Source organism: Eschrichtius robustus, chromosome 13 (assembly GCF_028021215.1).
Source record: "Eschrichtius robustus isolate mEscRob2 chromosome 13, mEscRob2.pri, whole genome shotgun sequence".
NCBI classification, from domain to species: domain Eukaryota; kingdom Metazoa; phylum Chordata; class Mammalia; order Artiodactyla; family Eschrichtiidae; genus Eschrichtius; species Eschrichtius robustus.
The window spans coordinates 17,730,742-17,748,068 of record NC_090836.1 but is presented as its reverse complement, the minus strand read 5'-3'; the positions used below and the strand labels follow the sequence as shown (position 1 = coordinate 17,748,068).

General features: G+C 36.0%; 1 protein-coding gene across 1 annotated transcript in view; it reads right to left on the bottom strand.

Moving 5' to 3' along the window:
• The window catches only part of LOC137774717 (solute carrier organic anion transporter family member 1B3-like), a 69,159-nt gene that overhangs the window by 17,713 nt on the left and 34,119 nt on the right, over positions 1-17,327 (bottom strand). The window contains exons 5-9 of the mRNA XM_068559912.1: positions 7,753-7,874; positions 6,555-6,701; positions 6,255-6,353; positions 3,669-3,905; positions 319-483 (exon numbers count right to left, since the gene is read on the bottom strand). Of these exons, the coding sequence (XP_068416013.1) occupies positions 319-483; positions 3,669-3,905; positions 6,255-6,353; positions 6,555-6,701; positions 7,753-7,874 (770 nt within the window). The remainder of the gene's footprint in view (positions 1-318; positions 484-3,668; positions 3,906-6,254; positions 6,354-6,554; positions 6,702-7,752; positions 7,875-17,327) is intronic.

The window sequence follows — 17,327 nt, the reverse complement described above, 5'->3', positions numbered from 1 at the left end:
ATAATTACATTACAAAAGGATTTGCCTCAGAATCTCAGCACTAGATTATAAGATCTAGTTATGCAGATATCATATCTACATGTTCCATTCACATGTCACTTTTCCTTCAGGAATTCATCTCTTCAAAAATAACATGAGCTGTAACTTCAAATGCAGAGCAATGATGATATCACAAGACCCATCGATTTGATAAAATTTGAAAAAATAAATGAAAATTATATTTAATAAAATGTGACATTGCCTTCACAACAAAATGTCACTTGGAGCTCAGTGATTTAGTAGCATAGCATTTATCAAGCAAACATAAACAGGTCTTACCAAACAAAATGCTAGTCTCAGATGCTGACTGGCCATACTGCTGTTCTACATATTTGAAGACATAAGTAATAATTCCAATATGGCTGCTGGCTTGTAGCAGTGTCAAAAATAATGTTATAACATACAGGGGATTGGTAAGGATGTTTTTCAAGGACTGGAAAAAACCTATATAAACATAAAAAGAAAGAAAATATTATAATGCAGCATACATATATATTAATATCTTACTTGTAAATATAATTTATATAAGATTTAAAATTCCATAAATATATAGCACAGAAAGTCAGAATACCCTGCAATCCTACTAACAGTTTTTTTAAAAAATATTCTTTCAATTTTTTCCATATGTGCATTAATATTTATTTAGTTAGTTCATTTTACTCTAAAATGGGATCAAACATACATGCTGTTTTAGTAAGTGCTTTGTTCACCTCGTATTTTGTTATTCTTAGCATTCTACCATACAACTGCATACATCATTAGTTCATTTATTCATTCATTTAGCAAACATTTGGTTTTTAATTGGGTACTAGGCAATATGCTAGGCACTCAAGAAACAAAAGTGAATGAAATGCCATGTCTCTTTTTATTAGCACTTAATAATATAATCATTATATTAATAATATAATTATTAACTGGAAATTTATCTTAAAGATAGTATAATCCAAAGCTCACAGAAATAAGAAGACTAAGGTTCAAAAATCATAAAGTTCAATTTAGTACCAGGATTCAGATCTCTTGTTTCCTGGTATATAGCTTTTCTACCATAAAATCCTGCCTCAGTAAATCTGGCAGTATTATCCATCAGCTTTCTTAAAGACATATTGTGTCTCAAGTGACATTATGACAACAGTAGGGCAAAATACCCATGCCTACAAACAAGTGTGTAACAAATCCGTTAACTTCTGTACCCAGCAAGAATTATGTGATCTGGGTCTATGATCACCAGGTTAACTAGCTGTAATGAGAGTTCAAAATGGAAGAAACCACTTAGAAAAACAGTGGGAAGTATCAGAGTCTAGCAAGACAGAACCAGATATGGTTACTGAGATATGGATGGTGTGGACTTTGAAAGATCTTGTGCTGTAGATCTCTAAAGGTTTCCATTAGATATAATCAGAACCAAACCTTCTATCCAATGGTAACTAAGAAATAGTTTCATCTGCTTATAATAACAAGAAAAAAGATTAGAGCAAAGGGCATAGAAGGAGAAAAAAGAAGATGTAGGGAAATGTATAGCAGGAATAAATAACATTTTAAATTGTTAGGTCAAAATACTAAACTTCTCTCCATGGGACTCCCCAGTCAGGAAGGACGATTGACTTGTGAGGCATTCTAAGTGAGTTGTGATGTTTGATCAAAAGAAATAGGGTATATGGGCTCACCAAATCATTGAATTTTTGAGGTGAGTGAGAACTTGGATGTCATCTGAACTTCTACACAATCATGATCCACTATATATCCTCAATAATCGGATCAATAAACAACTCATTAAGCTGACTATCTCAGAAAGAAATTGCTCATTTTTGGACAATTCTCCTTGTTTACAAATTGTTTTGTAATGAACTGATATCTTTATTTCTTTCTAACCAACTAGTCTTGTTTCTACTCAAATTAGATATTTTATTTTCTCACGAAATGTTCTTAGTTATTTCATCCATTCCTAATAGCACATAATTAAGAAACTCTTTACTATCTTATTTTGGTCACTATCTTACAAACACAGTTGATAACACAGATGATGTTTACAATCGCCCTATTTTTGCATCTTCATTATCCTCTCCATTTTGGGGGGGCTCACAGTCACCCACGTTCCTTATGTTTAGATAATCCGCTACTTTTTATGGATTTAATTTGCTGCAGTGTTAAAATAGCATAGACCAAATGAAAATTTATTGGAATGGTATTTTTAGTGTGCATGTTAAATTTCAAAGACTCCTAAATCAGTGGTGTGCTGGTAAATGTTTAACAACTGATTCTTGGGAAAACAACGTTGATTTGAGTATTTCCCAAGTTCGGTAATAAATGGTGGTAACTTCTCCCATCATGGCCAATTTCAAGCTACCAATGTGACTGAAAATTTAAGTCTTCTCTCATGAGTCAATACAAGTCACACCATTGCGTTCGGATTAGAGTGATGGAGAGGAGAAAGTAACTAAAAAAGGAGTGAGGGGAAGAACTGATGAGAGGGAGAAATTTGGCTCCACCTGACAAGCTCTAATGTCACTTCAACTTGAAAAGGTTGTCAAGGTTCAGGCATTGCTTTGCTTTGACTCTTACTATTCCACCATTTCTGTGCAATCTGAAAACTGCACTATTAACATTGTTTCAACTATCTTGCTCTGACTGCTGCTGGATCGTTCCCCAAATTACTGCTCCTAAATTGTTCTCCATTAGCCCTCGGGGCTTATGTTTGAAAGGAAGGGCACTATCAAATGGTGGAGGGCTCTTATTCACATGACTGATTACAATAACCTTAACTACTACTGTTGCTTGTACTTCATTTTTTAATATTTAGGTAAGCAATTTTTTTCTATATAATTACAAAGAAAATAATCTTACTCTATCTAGAGAGAAACTTCCTCTGATTTCCTTCTCCATACTCCATGTCTCCACCTAAGAATAGTTAAGTTGCCCAATTTATAGGCACTCATAATTGTTTATACAGGCACTATATGGCAATTGTCTATATATTTTTCAGTACAACCCCATTATATTGTAAATACTTGGAAAACAGAGGCAATATTCTATTACCAGGGCATAGTATGCTTCCTGGTACTATTTGTGAAAGGAAAGAGAAGAAAGAAAGAAAGAAAGAAAGAAAGAAAGAAAGAAAGAAAGAAAGAAAGAAAGAAAGAAAGAAAGAAAGAAAGAAAGAAAGAAAGAAAGAAAGAAAGAAAGAAAGAAAGAAAGAAAGGAAGGAAGAAAGAAAGAAAGAAAGAAAGAAAGGAAGGAAGGAAGAGAAAGAAAGAGGAAGGAAGGAAGGAAGGAAGAAAGGGAGAGAGAAAGAAAGAAAGAAAGACCTTCTAATCCCCATAGTTTGTACGATGTAATTTGGAAATGAATATATACTCTTTGGTTTACAAATAACAGATATTTTTAGCCTTTGATTGGTTTCTCCCTGCTAAAGACCACAAGCCTAATCCCCTTCTCTTCAGAGTTGATATGTGTTCAGAAAATATTTACAAATTTTAGTAGGAATCTTAGAAGAATAATTTAGCCAAATTTAGTAAAGAAGAAAGCGAACTTTATTTAGATGACTTGAGTATGACTTATTATTTTGGAATATTCACCCCTCCCTTTCACTGAGATTAACAATTCCAAATTGACTGTAAATGTGAAATACTTACCAGCTACAGTTCCACTAACATTTTGCCCCTGCTTGGTCAAATGAGCCATTTGACTCTTTTCCTCATTTTGCACAGGCAAAGATACTGAAGCTTTTTTTTCTTTCTTTGGTTTATCCAAATTTTTGGGCAAGAAAAAGAATGGTATAGAAGAAATAATGGATATTAGTCCAGCCACAAGGAAACCAAGCCACCACGCACCAACCCAACGAGAGTCCTTAGGAGTTATTCTGATAGTGCCTAGAATAAAGAATTAGAAGAAGCCAGTCAAAAATCATTTTGAAATGCAAGAATTTCTGGTAATAATTGTAATAATTGCTGTCCTCCATAGATGAAGAAAGTACATGATGTTTCATCAATTCTGAGACACTCTTTTCTTTTTCTCACACATTTACCTTTGAAATAAGGGTAAGTCTAACATTTAATGACATCCTACAATTGCTCTTGTCCAGGAGTCAGTCATGACATTGTTGTCATTGCCTGAGCCTGTGTGAACTTGGTGGCTTTTCTGGTGACATGACAACAGCGGCCACCATTGACCAATTGAAGCCTGCAAACTATTTAAGGGCCATTTATGGAAAGCATGATACTCATTGTCTGAAAACTTCTATTGGCACCATCTCCTGAGGTCAAGAAAGCACTGAAATTTACAGCACTTTGCAAGAAATTCTCAGAGCCAATAGTGGGGTTTTTCTCCCTAGAACCTGCATTTCCAACTCCTTGACAGCACAGAGGATGATAATGGTGAAGATATACATATAATGAAAATCTGAGTTTAAAATTTAGACTCTAAATTTTAGGGATAATTTAACCATTTTACTTCAATAATATTTCCCTTTAAAGCTGTGTGAGTGCCATGTATGTGCTATATCTAAACAAGTATAAATGAGCTGTTTTAATAAATATAAAGTTTCAGTATATATTTAAATTTATAAATATAAACATTCTAATAAGAAAGCACCACACACACACACACACACACACACACACACACCCCATAGATGTCTGAAGCAGAATAATGGTGTTGTTACTCTTTGATCTATAAGAAAACTCTTTAACGTGAGAAAACATTGACTTGATATATAGAAATAAATTATTAATTATATGTACTGAAGTGGTTTTCAAATATGCACAACTCTGAGTTTAAAATTGATTTACATGTTCATATTATTCCGTAATCAGCAACTCTGACAGACTGCAGAAATGATTGATAAAATCAGTGACTCCATCTACATGCTAAGTACTTATTCATCATCCGTCAGAAATGTCATTTTGATAACATTTTTTTGTGTTCTATCCCTGGTGTACACATAGGAACTAGAGGTCATAACCTGGCTAGACACAGCCTGCCAAAGTGTTTTCTTTTGTTCACACATTGTTTTAAAAATTGAAAACTTCCACATGAAAATCTGGATTCCAGGATTTTCTTGAAAACCAATCAGAAGATTTTGTCAATGCTGGATCCAAATTTCTTCATGAAAAGAATAGGTTGAGGTTGAGCAGTATATGCACTTTCAGGTGTGTGCAGAGGGCAGTTCACCACCACCAATTCTTCCAAGTTTAACCGCCACACCGAACACTCTTTATTCACTTATGTTATCTTGTTGGCTCCTTTGGCATTGGAGTTTGCCAAAATGTACTTCACAATATGTTTACATCATACCCATAACTGAATAAGAGAAGATATAATAAGGTCTAGACGTTCAGTGCTAGAAATGGGATCACCATGGACCTAAATACTGTGAGTAGTGATTTCTGACTATAGAAAAGAGGTTACAAATCTATCATTCTAAAGACTTTAACCATTTATTTCTGGGTGCTTAGTGATAAAAACAAGCATGAACCTGGAAATGAACGAGTAGAAACACTTGGAATGTGAACCTACTCTAATTCACACATCCAAAATAGAAGACATAACACATTCCATCAGGTCCACGTTTTAGCTTTATATTAAAATACTTTCAGATTGTGGTTATTGTTGGTCTGCTGTGATGTCTACTCTATGTAGTCCTGGTGAAATAGAAAATCAGATTTGTTTATTTCTAAACACTAATTACTTATCATACATTAAGACAGACATCATACAGTTATGTTCTAAAAGAGATGGAAGATAAGTGGCACAAATATTTATGGCTCATTGTGATAAGGGCTACAATAAAGGCATGCTCTTGGTGATTAATAGGGACACTTAACTTGGGGCCAGTAGGAGGTGGTGAAGTAAGACGTCTCTGAAGAGGAGCCACATATTGGAAAAGACTTTAAGAACTATGCAAATAGAGATGGGAGAAAGGGTAAATGTGGGGAAGTGACATTAGTAGGCACATTGAGAGACCTGCAATTAGTTTGCAATTATTTTGGGCGAAGTAATCTTAAGTTTGTTAAATTTTCTTATTTTGTGCTTAGTTGTAAAAGCCTGATGCAGATAGGCGCTGAATTTTATTTTTATTCTAGTTATTAATACATTACCTATTTGTAACTTTTGACAATTAGTCAGCAAAGGCCACTGAAAGAGTGAATTCAGTTATTTGAAAGAATGGTGTCATGTACTTGAAAAGCATTATCATGTTACCTTGTTCTGATTGTACTTACTCAGATCTACGTATCCAATATCCACATACATTTTAGAAAACAGAGATACCAGTAAAAAGCCAACGATTGGACCAATCATTGTTACTGCAAACAAATTACCTAAAAATATCACAAAACATTTTTATCAAATTTTTATCAAATGCCAATAATACATGATTCTTATTCAATTCTTTACAGTAATACAGTACAATGTATTTCTCTAAATAAATTTTTAAGTAAAAGAATGAGTTTAGGAGCACTGTTATTTCAAGGTACACCCAGGAAAAGTACCCATAAAATCTAATATTTTCTGTACATTACCTAAATAAAAAGAAGAATGTCCTTCTTTAGCAAAATCATCGATGTAAGAAATCCCCAAGGGTGTTATGGGCGTTTCCCCAATTCCACGAAGCATATTACCCAATAGAATATATATCCACATATGTGACCCAGATTCCTTTTCCCAACCTACATAGACAAGAGAGTGTTTTATCTTAAACATTAATTTTAGCATTCCTGTTGAAAAGTCAACTAACTTAACCCTTTAATTATTTCATTTAAGATTTTTTTTGCTTTTTTTCTAATTATAAAATGATTTATAGTCACGTTACAAAATTTGACAATACAGAAAATCACAAAGAAAACAAGTAAAAATTATCTGCCATCCTTCCACACACAGAGTACCACTTCTAATGTTTGTTTATATCTTTCACATTTTTAGTGAACATAAAAATATGCATAATATTCTTTATGTTCTCATATCAGAATTTTAATGACTGCATAATAGTGTGCTGAATAAGTTTCATCATTTATTTAATCAATTTTTTCTATGTACTCACACAATATTTCTAATTTTTCATTCTGTTAAACAGGGATGCCATGGCTATAATGGTAAATAAATCCTTCTGCACATTCCTGATTATTTCCTTAAGATAAAGCAATAAAAGTAGAATTGCTGATTTAAGCAGATGTGCATATTTTTGTTCTTTACCATATTGAAAATTAACCTCCAAAAGAGAAATTTATACACTCCCCATAATACATAAAATGTGTCTTTATCCTCTACCTCATTTCTTTTTATTTTTAATCTTTCCTATCTAGTAGGTAGGAAAATCTTTAACTAGTACTATAATTTATAATTAAAACTCATGATTTATGTTATAATAGGTAAAAAATCTTTAATTGGTGTAATAATTTGAATTTTTCTTAAAGAGTAAAGTTGTTTTAACATATTTATACCACTTCCTCCTCTTTATATTAATTGCATATATTCTTTGCCAATTTTGTATCAAAATATTCCTCTTTTCTTATTACTTCTAGAAGGTCTTTATATATAATATATATTAACACTATGATTTTTGTCTTACATACATAAGATGCAAATGTTTTTCCTATTTGTCTTTTAAATCAATTTTGCTAATGGATATCACAATTGTTTTTTAACAATGTAATTAAATTGTTAAATTTTATAATATTTATTAGTGACACTAATATTCACTAGTGCCAGTTCAATTCTTACCTTTTCCCACTATCTCCAGTGATGTTCTATTGAGTGACAAATTTTGATTAATCAAACAAGTTGATAAGCTTGATGTTGAATTCTCTGATGGATTAATAGGGGTGTCTTTAGAATACCTGTAACTGTAAGAACATCACTATATTTACTGAGCATTTTCACTTTTCCCAGAAATACAGAGGAATTTTCCCCTTTATTTGCACCATTCTCTTCTCCAAATTATCAGGATACTCTGTCAGTTTCTCAGCTTATATTTTAGGAGTGGTGATGGGTAACAGTGAAATGGGAGTGTTCACTAAGAAATATGCAATACTCCCCAGGCAAGGTGGAGTACCATGTTGCTCTCATCCTAGGAGTGCTTATATTCTGGTCAACATATGAAATATCTTGGTTTCATGCTTTTAAAAAACTGCTAACTGTATTTATCAATCTTTTGAATTATCTTCAAAGATGGTTACAATCTAAAATTTCAAAATCAATTTATAATCACACACAGTCATATGCCTGACTCTTCAAAACTTAGTTTAAAAAGTTCTAATCCATTTCAATTTGATAAGGAAGCACTTAATAGGAACAATAGAATGGACCTAGAATAGGGACAAATGCTGATATTTAAAAATACGTGAATGGACCGAAAGGTATTATGCTTAATAAAATAACTCAGGCAGAGAAACACAAATACTGTATATTTTCACTTACATGTGGAATCTAAAAAAAAAAAAAAACAAATATAACAAAACAAAAACAGACTCACAGGTACAGAGAGCAAACTAGTGGTTACCAGTGGGAAGAGGAGTGGGGGAAGGGGGGAATATAGGGTAAGGGCGGTTAAGAGGTACAAACTACTAGGTATAAAATAAAGAAGGAGACCTTCAAGATGGCGGAGGAGTAAGATGTGGAGATCAACTTCCTCCCCACAGATACATCAGAAATATAACTACATGTGGAACAACTCCTACAGAACACCTACTGAACACTGGCAGAATACCTCAGACTTCCCAAAAGGCAAGAAACTCACCAAATACCTGGGTAGGGCAAAAGAAAAAAGAAAAAACAGAGACAAAAGAATAGGGACAGGACATGCACCTCTGGGAAAGAGCTGTGAAGGAGGAAAAGTTTCCACACACTAGCAAGCCCCTTCACTGGCAGAGATGGAGGGTGGGAGGGGGCTTCAGAGCCACGGAAGAGAGCGCAGCAACAAGGGTGCAGAAGGAAAAGCTGAGAGATTCCCGCACAGAGGATCAGTGCCGACCAGCGCTCACCAGCCCGAGAGGCTTGTCTGCTCACCAGCCGGGGCAGGCAGGGGCTGGGAGCTGAGGCTCGGACTTTGGAGGTCAGATCCCAGGGAGAGGCCTGGGGTTGGCTGCGTGAACACAGCCTGAAGGGGGCTAGAGCCCCACGGCTAGCCGGGAGGGCGACCGGGAAAAAGTCTGGACCTGCCTAAGAGGCAAGAGACCATTGTTTCAGGGTGCGTGCGGAGAGGGGATTCAGAGCACAGCCTAAACGAGCTCCAAAGATGGGCACGAGCTGTGGCTATCTGCGCAGACACCAGAGATGGGCATGAAGCGCTGAGGCTGCTGCAGCCACCAAGAAGCCTGTGTGCAGGCACAGGTCACTATCCACACCTCCCCTCCTGGAGCCTGTGCAGCCCGCCACTGCCAGGGTCCCGTGATCCAGGGACAACTTCCCCGGGAGAACACATGGTGCCTCAGGCTGTTGCAACATTACGTCAGCCTCTGCTGCTGCAGGCTTGCCCTACATTCCGTACCCCTCCTCCCCCAGCCTGAGTAGCCAGAGCCCCCGAATCAGCTGCGCCTTTAACCCCCTCCTATCTGGGCGGGGAACAAATGCCCTCAGGCAACCTACACACAGAGGAGGGGCCAAATCCAAAGCTGAACCCCAGGAGCTGTGCGAACAAAGAAGAGAAAGGGAAATCTCTCCCAGCAGCCTCAGGAGCAGCAGATTAAATCTCCACAATCAACTTGATGTACCTGCATCTGTGGAATACTGGAATAGACAATGAATCATCCCAAAATTGAGGTGGTGGACTTTGGGATCAACTGTAGACTTGGGGTTGCTTTCTGCATCTAATTTGTTCCTGGTTTTATGTTTATCTTAGTTTAGTATTTAGAGTTTATTATCATTGGTAGATTTGTTTATTGATCTGGTTGCTCTCTTCCTCCTTTTTTTTTTATATACAGATATATATATTTTTTTCCTTTTTCTCTTTTTTGTGAGTGTGTATGTGTATGCTTTGTATGATTGTGTCTGTATAGCTTTGCTTTTACCATTTGTCCTGAGTTCTGTCTGTCTTTATTTTGTGTGTGTGTTTTTTTTTTTTAGTATAGTTTTTAGCGCTTGCTATAACTGGTGGATTTGTTTTTTGGTTTGGTTGCTCTCTTCTTTCTCTTTTTTTTTTCTCATTTTTAAATTACTTTTACATTTTTAATTTTTAATAATTATTTTTTATTTTAATAAGTTTATTTTAATTTCTTTCTTTCTTTCTTTCTTTCTTTCTTTCTTTCTTTCTTTCATTCGTTCTTTCTTTTGTTCGTTCTTTCTTTCTTGCTCTCTTTTCTTCTGGGCTGTGTGGCTGACAGGGTTTGGTGCTCCAGCCGGGTGTCAGGCCTGTGCTTCTGAGGTGGGAGAGCCAAGTTCAGGAAATTTGTCCACAGAGACCTCCTGGCTGCACATAATATCAAATGGCAAAGGCTCTCTCAGAGATCTCCAACTCAACGCTAAGACCCAGCTCCACTCAACGACGAGCAAGCTACAGTGCTGGACACCTTATGCCAAACAACTAGCAAGACAGGAACAAAACCCCACCCATTAGCAGAGAGGCTGCCTAAAATCATAATAAGGTCACAGACACCCCAGAACACACCACCAGACGTGGACCTGCCCATCAGAAAGACAAGATCCAGCCTCACCACCAGAACACAGGCACTAGTCCCCTTCATCAGGAAGCGTACACAACCCACTGAACCAACCTTAGCCACTGGGGACAGACACCAAAAACAACGGGAACTATGAACCTGCAGCCTGTGAAAAGGAGACCCCAAACACAGTAAGTTAAGAAAAATGAGAAGACAGAAAAACACACAGCAGATGAAGAAGCAAGGCAAAAACCCACCAGACCTAACAAATGAAGAGGAAATAGGCAGTCTACCTGAAAAAGAATTCATAATAATGATAGTAAAGATGATCCAAAATCTTGGAAGTAGAATAGAGAAAATACAAGAAACGTTTAACAAGGACCTAGAAGAACTAAAGAGCAAACAAAGAGAGATGAACAACACAATAAATGGAATTAAAAATTCTCTAGAAGGGATCAATAGCAGAATAGCTGAGGCAGAAGAATGGATAAGTGACCTGGAAGATAAAAAAGTGGAAATAACGACTGCAGAGCAGAATAAAGAAAAAAGAATGAAAAAAATTGAGGACAGTCTTAGAGACATCTGGGACAACATTAAACGCACCAGCATTTGAATAATAGGGGTCCCGGAAGAAGAAGAGAAAAAGAAAGTGACTCAGAAAATATTTGAAGAGATTATAGTTGAAAACTTCCTTAATATGGGAAAGGAAATATTCAATCAAGTCGAGGAAGTGCAGGGTTCCATACAGGATAAATCCAAGGAGAAACATGCCAAGACACATATTAATCAAACTATCAAAAATTAAATACAAAGAAAAAATATTAAAAGAAGTGAGGGAAAAACAACAAATAACATACAAGGGAATCCCCATAAGGTTAACAGCCGATCTTTCAGCAGAAACTCTGCAAGCCAGAAGGGAGTGGCAAGACATTTTTAAACTGATGAAAGAGAAAAACCTACAACCAAGATTACTCTACCCAGCAAGGATTTCATTCAGATTTGATGGACAAATTAAAACATTTACAGAGAAGCAAAAGCTAAGAGAATTCAGCACCACCAAACCAGCTTACAACAAATGCTAAAGGAATTTCTCTAAGTAGGAAACACAAGAGAATGAAAAGACCTACAATAACAAACCCAAAACAATTAAGAAAATGGTACTAGGAACATACATATCGATAATTACCTTAAATGTAAATGGATTAAATGCTCCAACCATAAGAAATAGACTGGCCGAAGGGATACAAAAACAAGACCTGTATATATGCTGTCTAAAAGACACCCACTTCAGACCTAGGGACACATACAGACTGAAAGTGAGGGGATGGAAAAAGATATTCCATGCAAATGGAAATCAAAAGAAAGCTGGAGTAGCAATTCTCGTATCAGACAAAATAGACTTTAAAATAAAGACTATTACAAGAGACAAAGAACGACACTACATAATGATCAAGGGATCAATACAAGAAGAAGATGTAACAATTGTAAATATTTATGCACCCAACATAGGAGCACCTCAATACATAAGGCAAATGCTAACAGTCATAAAAGGGGAAATCAAAGTAACACAAACATAGTAGGGGACTTTAACACCCCACTTTCACCAATGGATAGATCATCCAAAATGAAAACAAATAAGGAAACACAGCTTTACATGATACATTAAACAAGATGGACTTAATTGATATTTATAGGACATTCGATCCAAAACCAACAGAATACACTTTCTTTTCAAGTGCTCATGGAACATTCTCCAGGATAGATCATATCTTGGGTCACAAATCAAGCCTTGGTAAATTTAAGAAAATTGAAATCGTATCAAGTATCTTTTCCGACCACAATGCAATGAGACTAGATATCAATTACAGGAAAAAATCTGTAAAAAATACAAACACATGGAGGCTAAACAATACACTACTTAATAACCAAGAGATCACTGAAGAAATCAAAGTGGAAATCAAAAAAATACCTAGAAACAAATGACAATGAAAACACAACGACCCAAAACCTATGGGATGCAGCAAAAGCAGTTCTAAGAGGGAAGTTTATAGCAATACAATCCTACCTTAAGAAACAAGAAACATCTCAAATAAACAACCTAACCCTACACCTAAAGCAATTAGAGAAAGAAGAACAAAAAAACCCCAAAGATAGCAGAAGGAAAGAAATCATAAAGATCAGATCAGAAATAAATGAAAAAGAAATGAAGGAAACGATAGCAAAGATCAATAAAACTAAAAGCTGGTTCTTTGAGAAGATAAACAAAATTGATAAACCATTAGCCAGACTCATCAAGTAAAAAAGGGAGAAGACTCAAATCAATAGAATTAGAAATGAAAAAGGAGAAGTAACAACTGACACTGCAGAAATACAAAGGATCATGAGAGATTACTACAAGCAACTACATGCCAATAAAATGGACAACCTGGAAGAAATGGACAAATTCTTAGAAAAGCAGAACCTTCCGAGACTGAACCAGGAAGAAATAGAAAATATAAACAGACCAATCACAAACACTGAAATTGAAGCTGTGATTAAAAATCTTCCAACAAACAAAAGCCCAGGTGCAGATGGCTTCACATGCGAATTCTATCAAATATTTAGCGAAGAGCTAACACCTATCCTTCTCAAACTCTTCCAAAATATAGCAGAGAGAGGGATACACCCAAACTCATTCTACGAGGCCACCATCACCATGACACCAAAACCAGACAAAGATGTCCAAAGAAAGAAAACTACAGGCCAATATCACTGATGAACATAGATGCAAAAATACTAACAAACAGAATTCAATAGCACATTAAAAGGATCATACACCATGATCAAGTGGGGTTTATCCCAGGAATGCAAGGACTCTTCAATATATGCAAATCAATCAATGTGATACACCATATTAACAAATTGAAGGAGAAAAACCATATGATCAACTCAATAGATGTAGGAAAAGTTTTTGACAAAATTCAACACCCATTTATGATAAAAACCCTGCAGAAAGTAGGCATAGAGGGAACTTACCTCAGCATAATAAAGGCCATATATGACAAACCCACAGCCAACATCGTTCTCAATGGTGAAAAACTGAAACCATTTCCACTAAGATCAGGAACAAGACAAGGTTGTCCACCCTCACCACTATTATTCAGCATAATTTTGGAAGTTTTAGCCACGGCAGTCAGAGAAGAAAAACAAATAAAAGGAATCCAAATCAGAAAAGAAGAAGTAAAGCTGTCACTGTTTGCAGATGCATGATGCTATACATAGAGAATCCTAAAGATGCTACCAGAAAACTACTAGAGCTAATCAATGAATTTGGTAAAGTAGCAGGATACCAAATTAATGCACAGAAATCTCTTGCATTCCTATACACTAATGATGAAAAATCAGAAAGAGAAATTAAAGAAACACTCCCGTTTACCATTGCAACAAAAAGAATAAAATACCTAGCAATAAACCTACCTAAGGAGACAAAAGATGTGCATGCAGAAAACTATAAGACACTGATGAAAGAAATTAAAGATGATACAGATGGAGAGATATACCTTGTTGTTGGATTGGAAGAATCAACATTGTGAAAATGACTATACTACACAAAGCAATCTACAGATACCGTGCAATCCCTATCAAACTACCAATGGCATTTTTCACAGAACTAGAACAAAAAATTTCACAATTTGTATGGAAACACAAAAGACCCTGAATAGCCAAAGCAATCTTGAGAAAGAAAAACGGAGCTGGAGGAATCAGGCTCCCATATTTCAGACTATACTACAAACTACAGTAATCAAGACAGTATGGTACTGGCACAAAATCAGAAATATAGATCAAAGGAACAGGATAGAAAGCCCAGAGATAAACCCTGAGTTGTCGTAAAGGAGAAAGGGATTATCAGCTTGGCTTGCAGGTTGGTAAAGGTGTGGATTAGAGAAGACTTCACAGTGAGGATTCCATATGAGATGTGTCTTGAAGATGGATATGGGTTTAATAGACAGACAAAGAAGGAAAAGCATTCAAAGCTGTAGAAACACTATGAACAAAGCTATGACATATTATGGCACATTTGGCAAACTGTAGGCCTAGAGTGTGGTCCTCAGTCATGGGAAGCAGTGTAAAATGAAGCTAGGAAGGTAGTCAAGGACCAAATCAGTGAGTGACCTGTATATGCAAATGAGCTTAGATATGCAAATGAGCCTAGATAGTAATTCATAGGCAAAAGGCTTTCAATACTTTGACTGTTACTAACAATGAGAAATACATTTTGCATCACAATCACAATACATGGATATCCACACACACACTCACAAATTTATGTACAACCAAAACAAAACTTTCACAGAATAATATTTATCCCCACTCTCATTGTGTTTTCTTCTATTCTATTCTATTCTATCCTATCCTATCCTATCCTATTAAAAAATTGTTGGTCTTAATAATCATAATTGATTTATTGGTCCATGAGTGGTTCAGGATCTGAAGTTTGAAAAATCCTGCTCTAGGATATGGGACTTCCCTGGTGGTCCAGTGGGTAAGAGTCCGAGCTCCCAGTGCAGACGGCCCGGGTTTGATCCCTGGTTGGGGAACTAGATCCTGCATGCTGCAGCTAAGAAGTCCACATGCCGCAAGTAAGACCCAGTGCAGCCAAAATAAATAAATAAATACTAAAAAATAAAGAAAAATACTGCTCTAGGATATTGGGAGTCTTAAGTGGGAGTAAAATAATTAGATTCTTATTTTTTAAATCAATACTGTAGTATAGAATATGAGTTAGAATGAAGTTGAGTTGGGAGGCAAAAAGTCCAGGCCAGAGATGATAGAATCCTCTATCAGGTTAAGGGCAACAACTATGACAGATAGCAGGCAGAATAAGCAAGATTTGGTGAGCACTGGTCATGTGTATTGAAGTAAAAAATAAGTCTAGGATGAGACCCTTGACTTTAGTTTGAGTTCCTCTGTGGCTAAATGAATCATTGCTGAAAGAGTGAATGTGAAAAATCTGAGCTGGTTTTGGCATAGGGATGAATTCTGTTCTGAATATATGGATGCAAAATGTTTGTAGGATGTTAGGTTGGAGATAACCACGAGGTGGTTGGTTATATACATCTTGAGTATAAGATAAATTCACTGTGTACAGTGATAGTTACATTTAATGCATGTACTCCACACAAATCATGTAGAATGAAAAGTGAAGAAGATTGAAGAGGGAGCTTAGGCAATACTGACCTTATGGTGTCAGTAGCAGAAGGAAAAGATGGGCATGATGGAGAAGCCAAAAGGAGAAAATAAATCAAGAGAGAGTAAGATGATGAAAATAAGAAGGAACAGCACCAGGAAGAAGAAAGAACTTATGAGGGTCAAATAGAGTAATTAATATAGTAACCAAAAGGCATGGCTGTTGGCATTGATAATGAGTAAGTAATTGATATCTTTAGCAGAAACTGCTCATTGGCTCTCAATATCCATTCTTCTCTCCTTCTATGGTAACAGAACCTGGGATCTTTAGCTGGGAAGGAGACGCCTGAAGTAAAGTCTATTTTTCCCAATGACTTTCTATCTGAATGTGAGGTGTAACAAAGTTCTGGCTAATGTGAAGTCGGTAGAAGTGTTAATGCTTCTGAAAATATTTCTTAAGTCTCAGCCTGTGTGCATTCTGTTTCTTCTTATTCTTCTTCCCTTCTATCCTGTTGCAAGGAACAACATTGCCACAATTTAGACCGTGAAGTCAAGGCCAGTCAAAGCTGGGTTGGCTACATTTTTTTGTGTAAAAAATAAGCTCTTATCTTATTTAAGCCATCACTATTTTTGGTTTTCTGTCATTAGTATCTGACTCTAATTAAAACTACACAGTGACTTAGAAAGAAGTCTCAGTGGAGATGGTAGCGGGAAAACCCATACTGCAGTGAGTTGAGTGGTGAAGTTGTAAGCAGCTTTTGGCAGGAAAGAGGTTTCTGCAGGAGGCCCCTTTGTCTTGTCACTTTAGCAAAACTACATTGTAACTAACATTTAAATCAGGCGCCCCATACTCTACTCATCACCAACCCAAGCACACCTTTCAAATCTTTTGATCACACAATACCTTGCCTAACCTGTTGGTTCTTTCTGTAGATCAAAGAAGTAGAAATGAAGAATGAGTAATTAACAGATGACCAGATCTCTTCCCTAGCTTTCCCTTCAGTAATCTCATGAACAAACTATGTGAACAAGATAACATCTAAAGAAACATCACAGGAAGTCAACAAGCCTGCACACAGTGGGGGATGGTGACAACTTTGACCCTCTATCTCAATGATTAACTGACATTACTTCCCTTTTCCCTTTAAAAACTTTTATAGCCAAACAGAATCATGGGAGTTGGTTGGGGGGACATGAGTGCACCTTCTCCCCAGATTGTTGGCATTCTGATTAGAAGCAACTTGCCTTTCTACCAACAATTGCTTCTCAGGTATTGATTTTCGAGTGGTGAGCAGCTGGACCTGAGTTTGGTAACAAAGACTTATTAAATATTATCAAAATCTTGTAGGCAAAGACATGAAGTACATATCATATTAAAAAGTCACAAAAAGCTTATTTATTTTCTGTGAAACTACTCATTTATTGCTATTGATATTTTAATATGAATGAGAGTCATGGTAGATAAAACAATTTAATTATTACATAGAAAATATACTCCATTTCTACACACACTTAGTGGATATTCTTCTCAAAAGG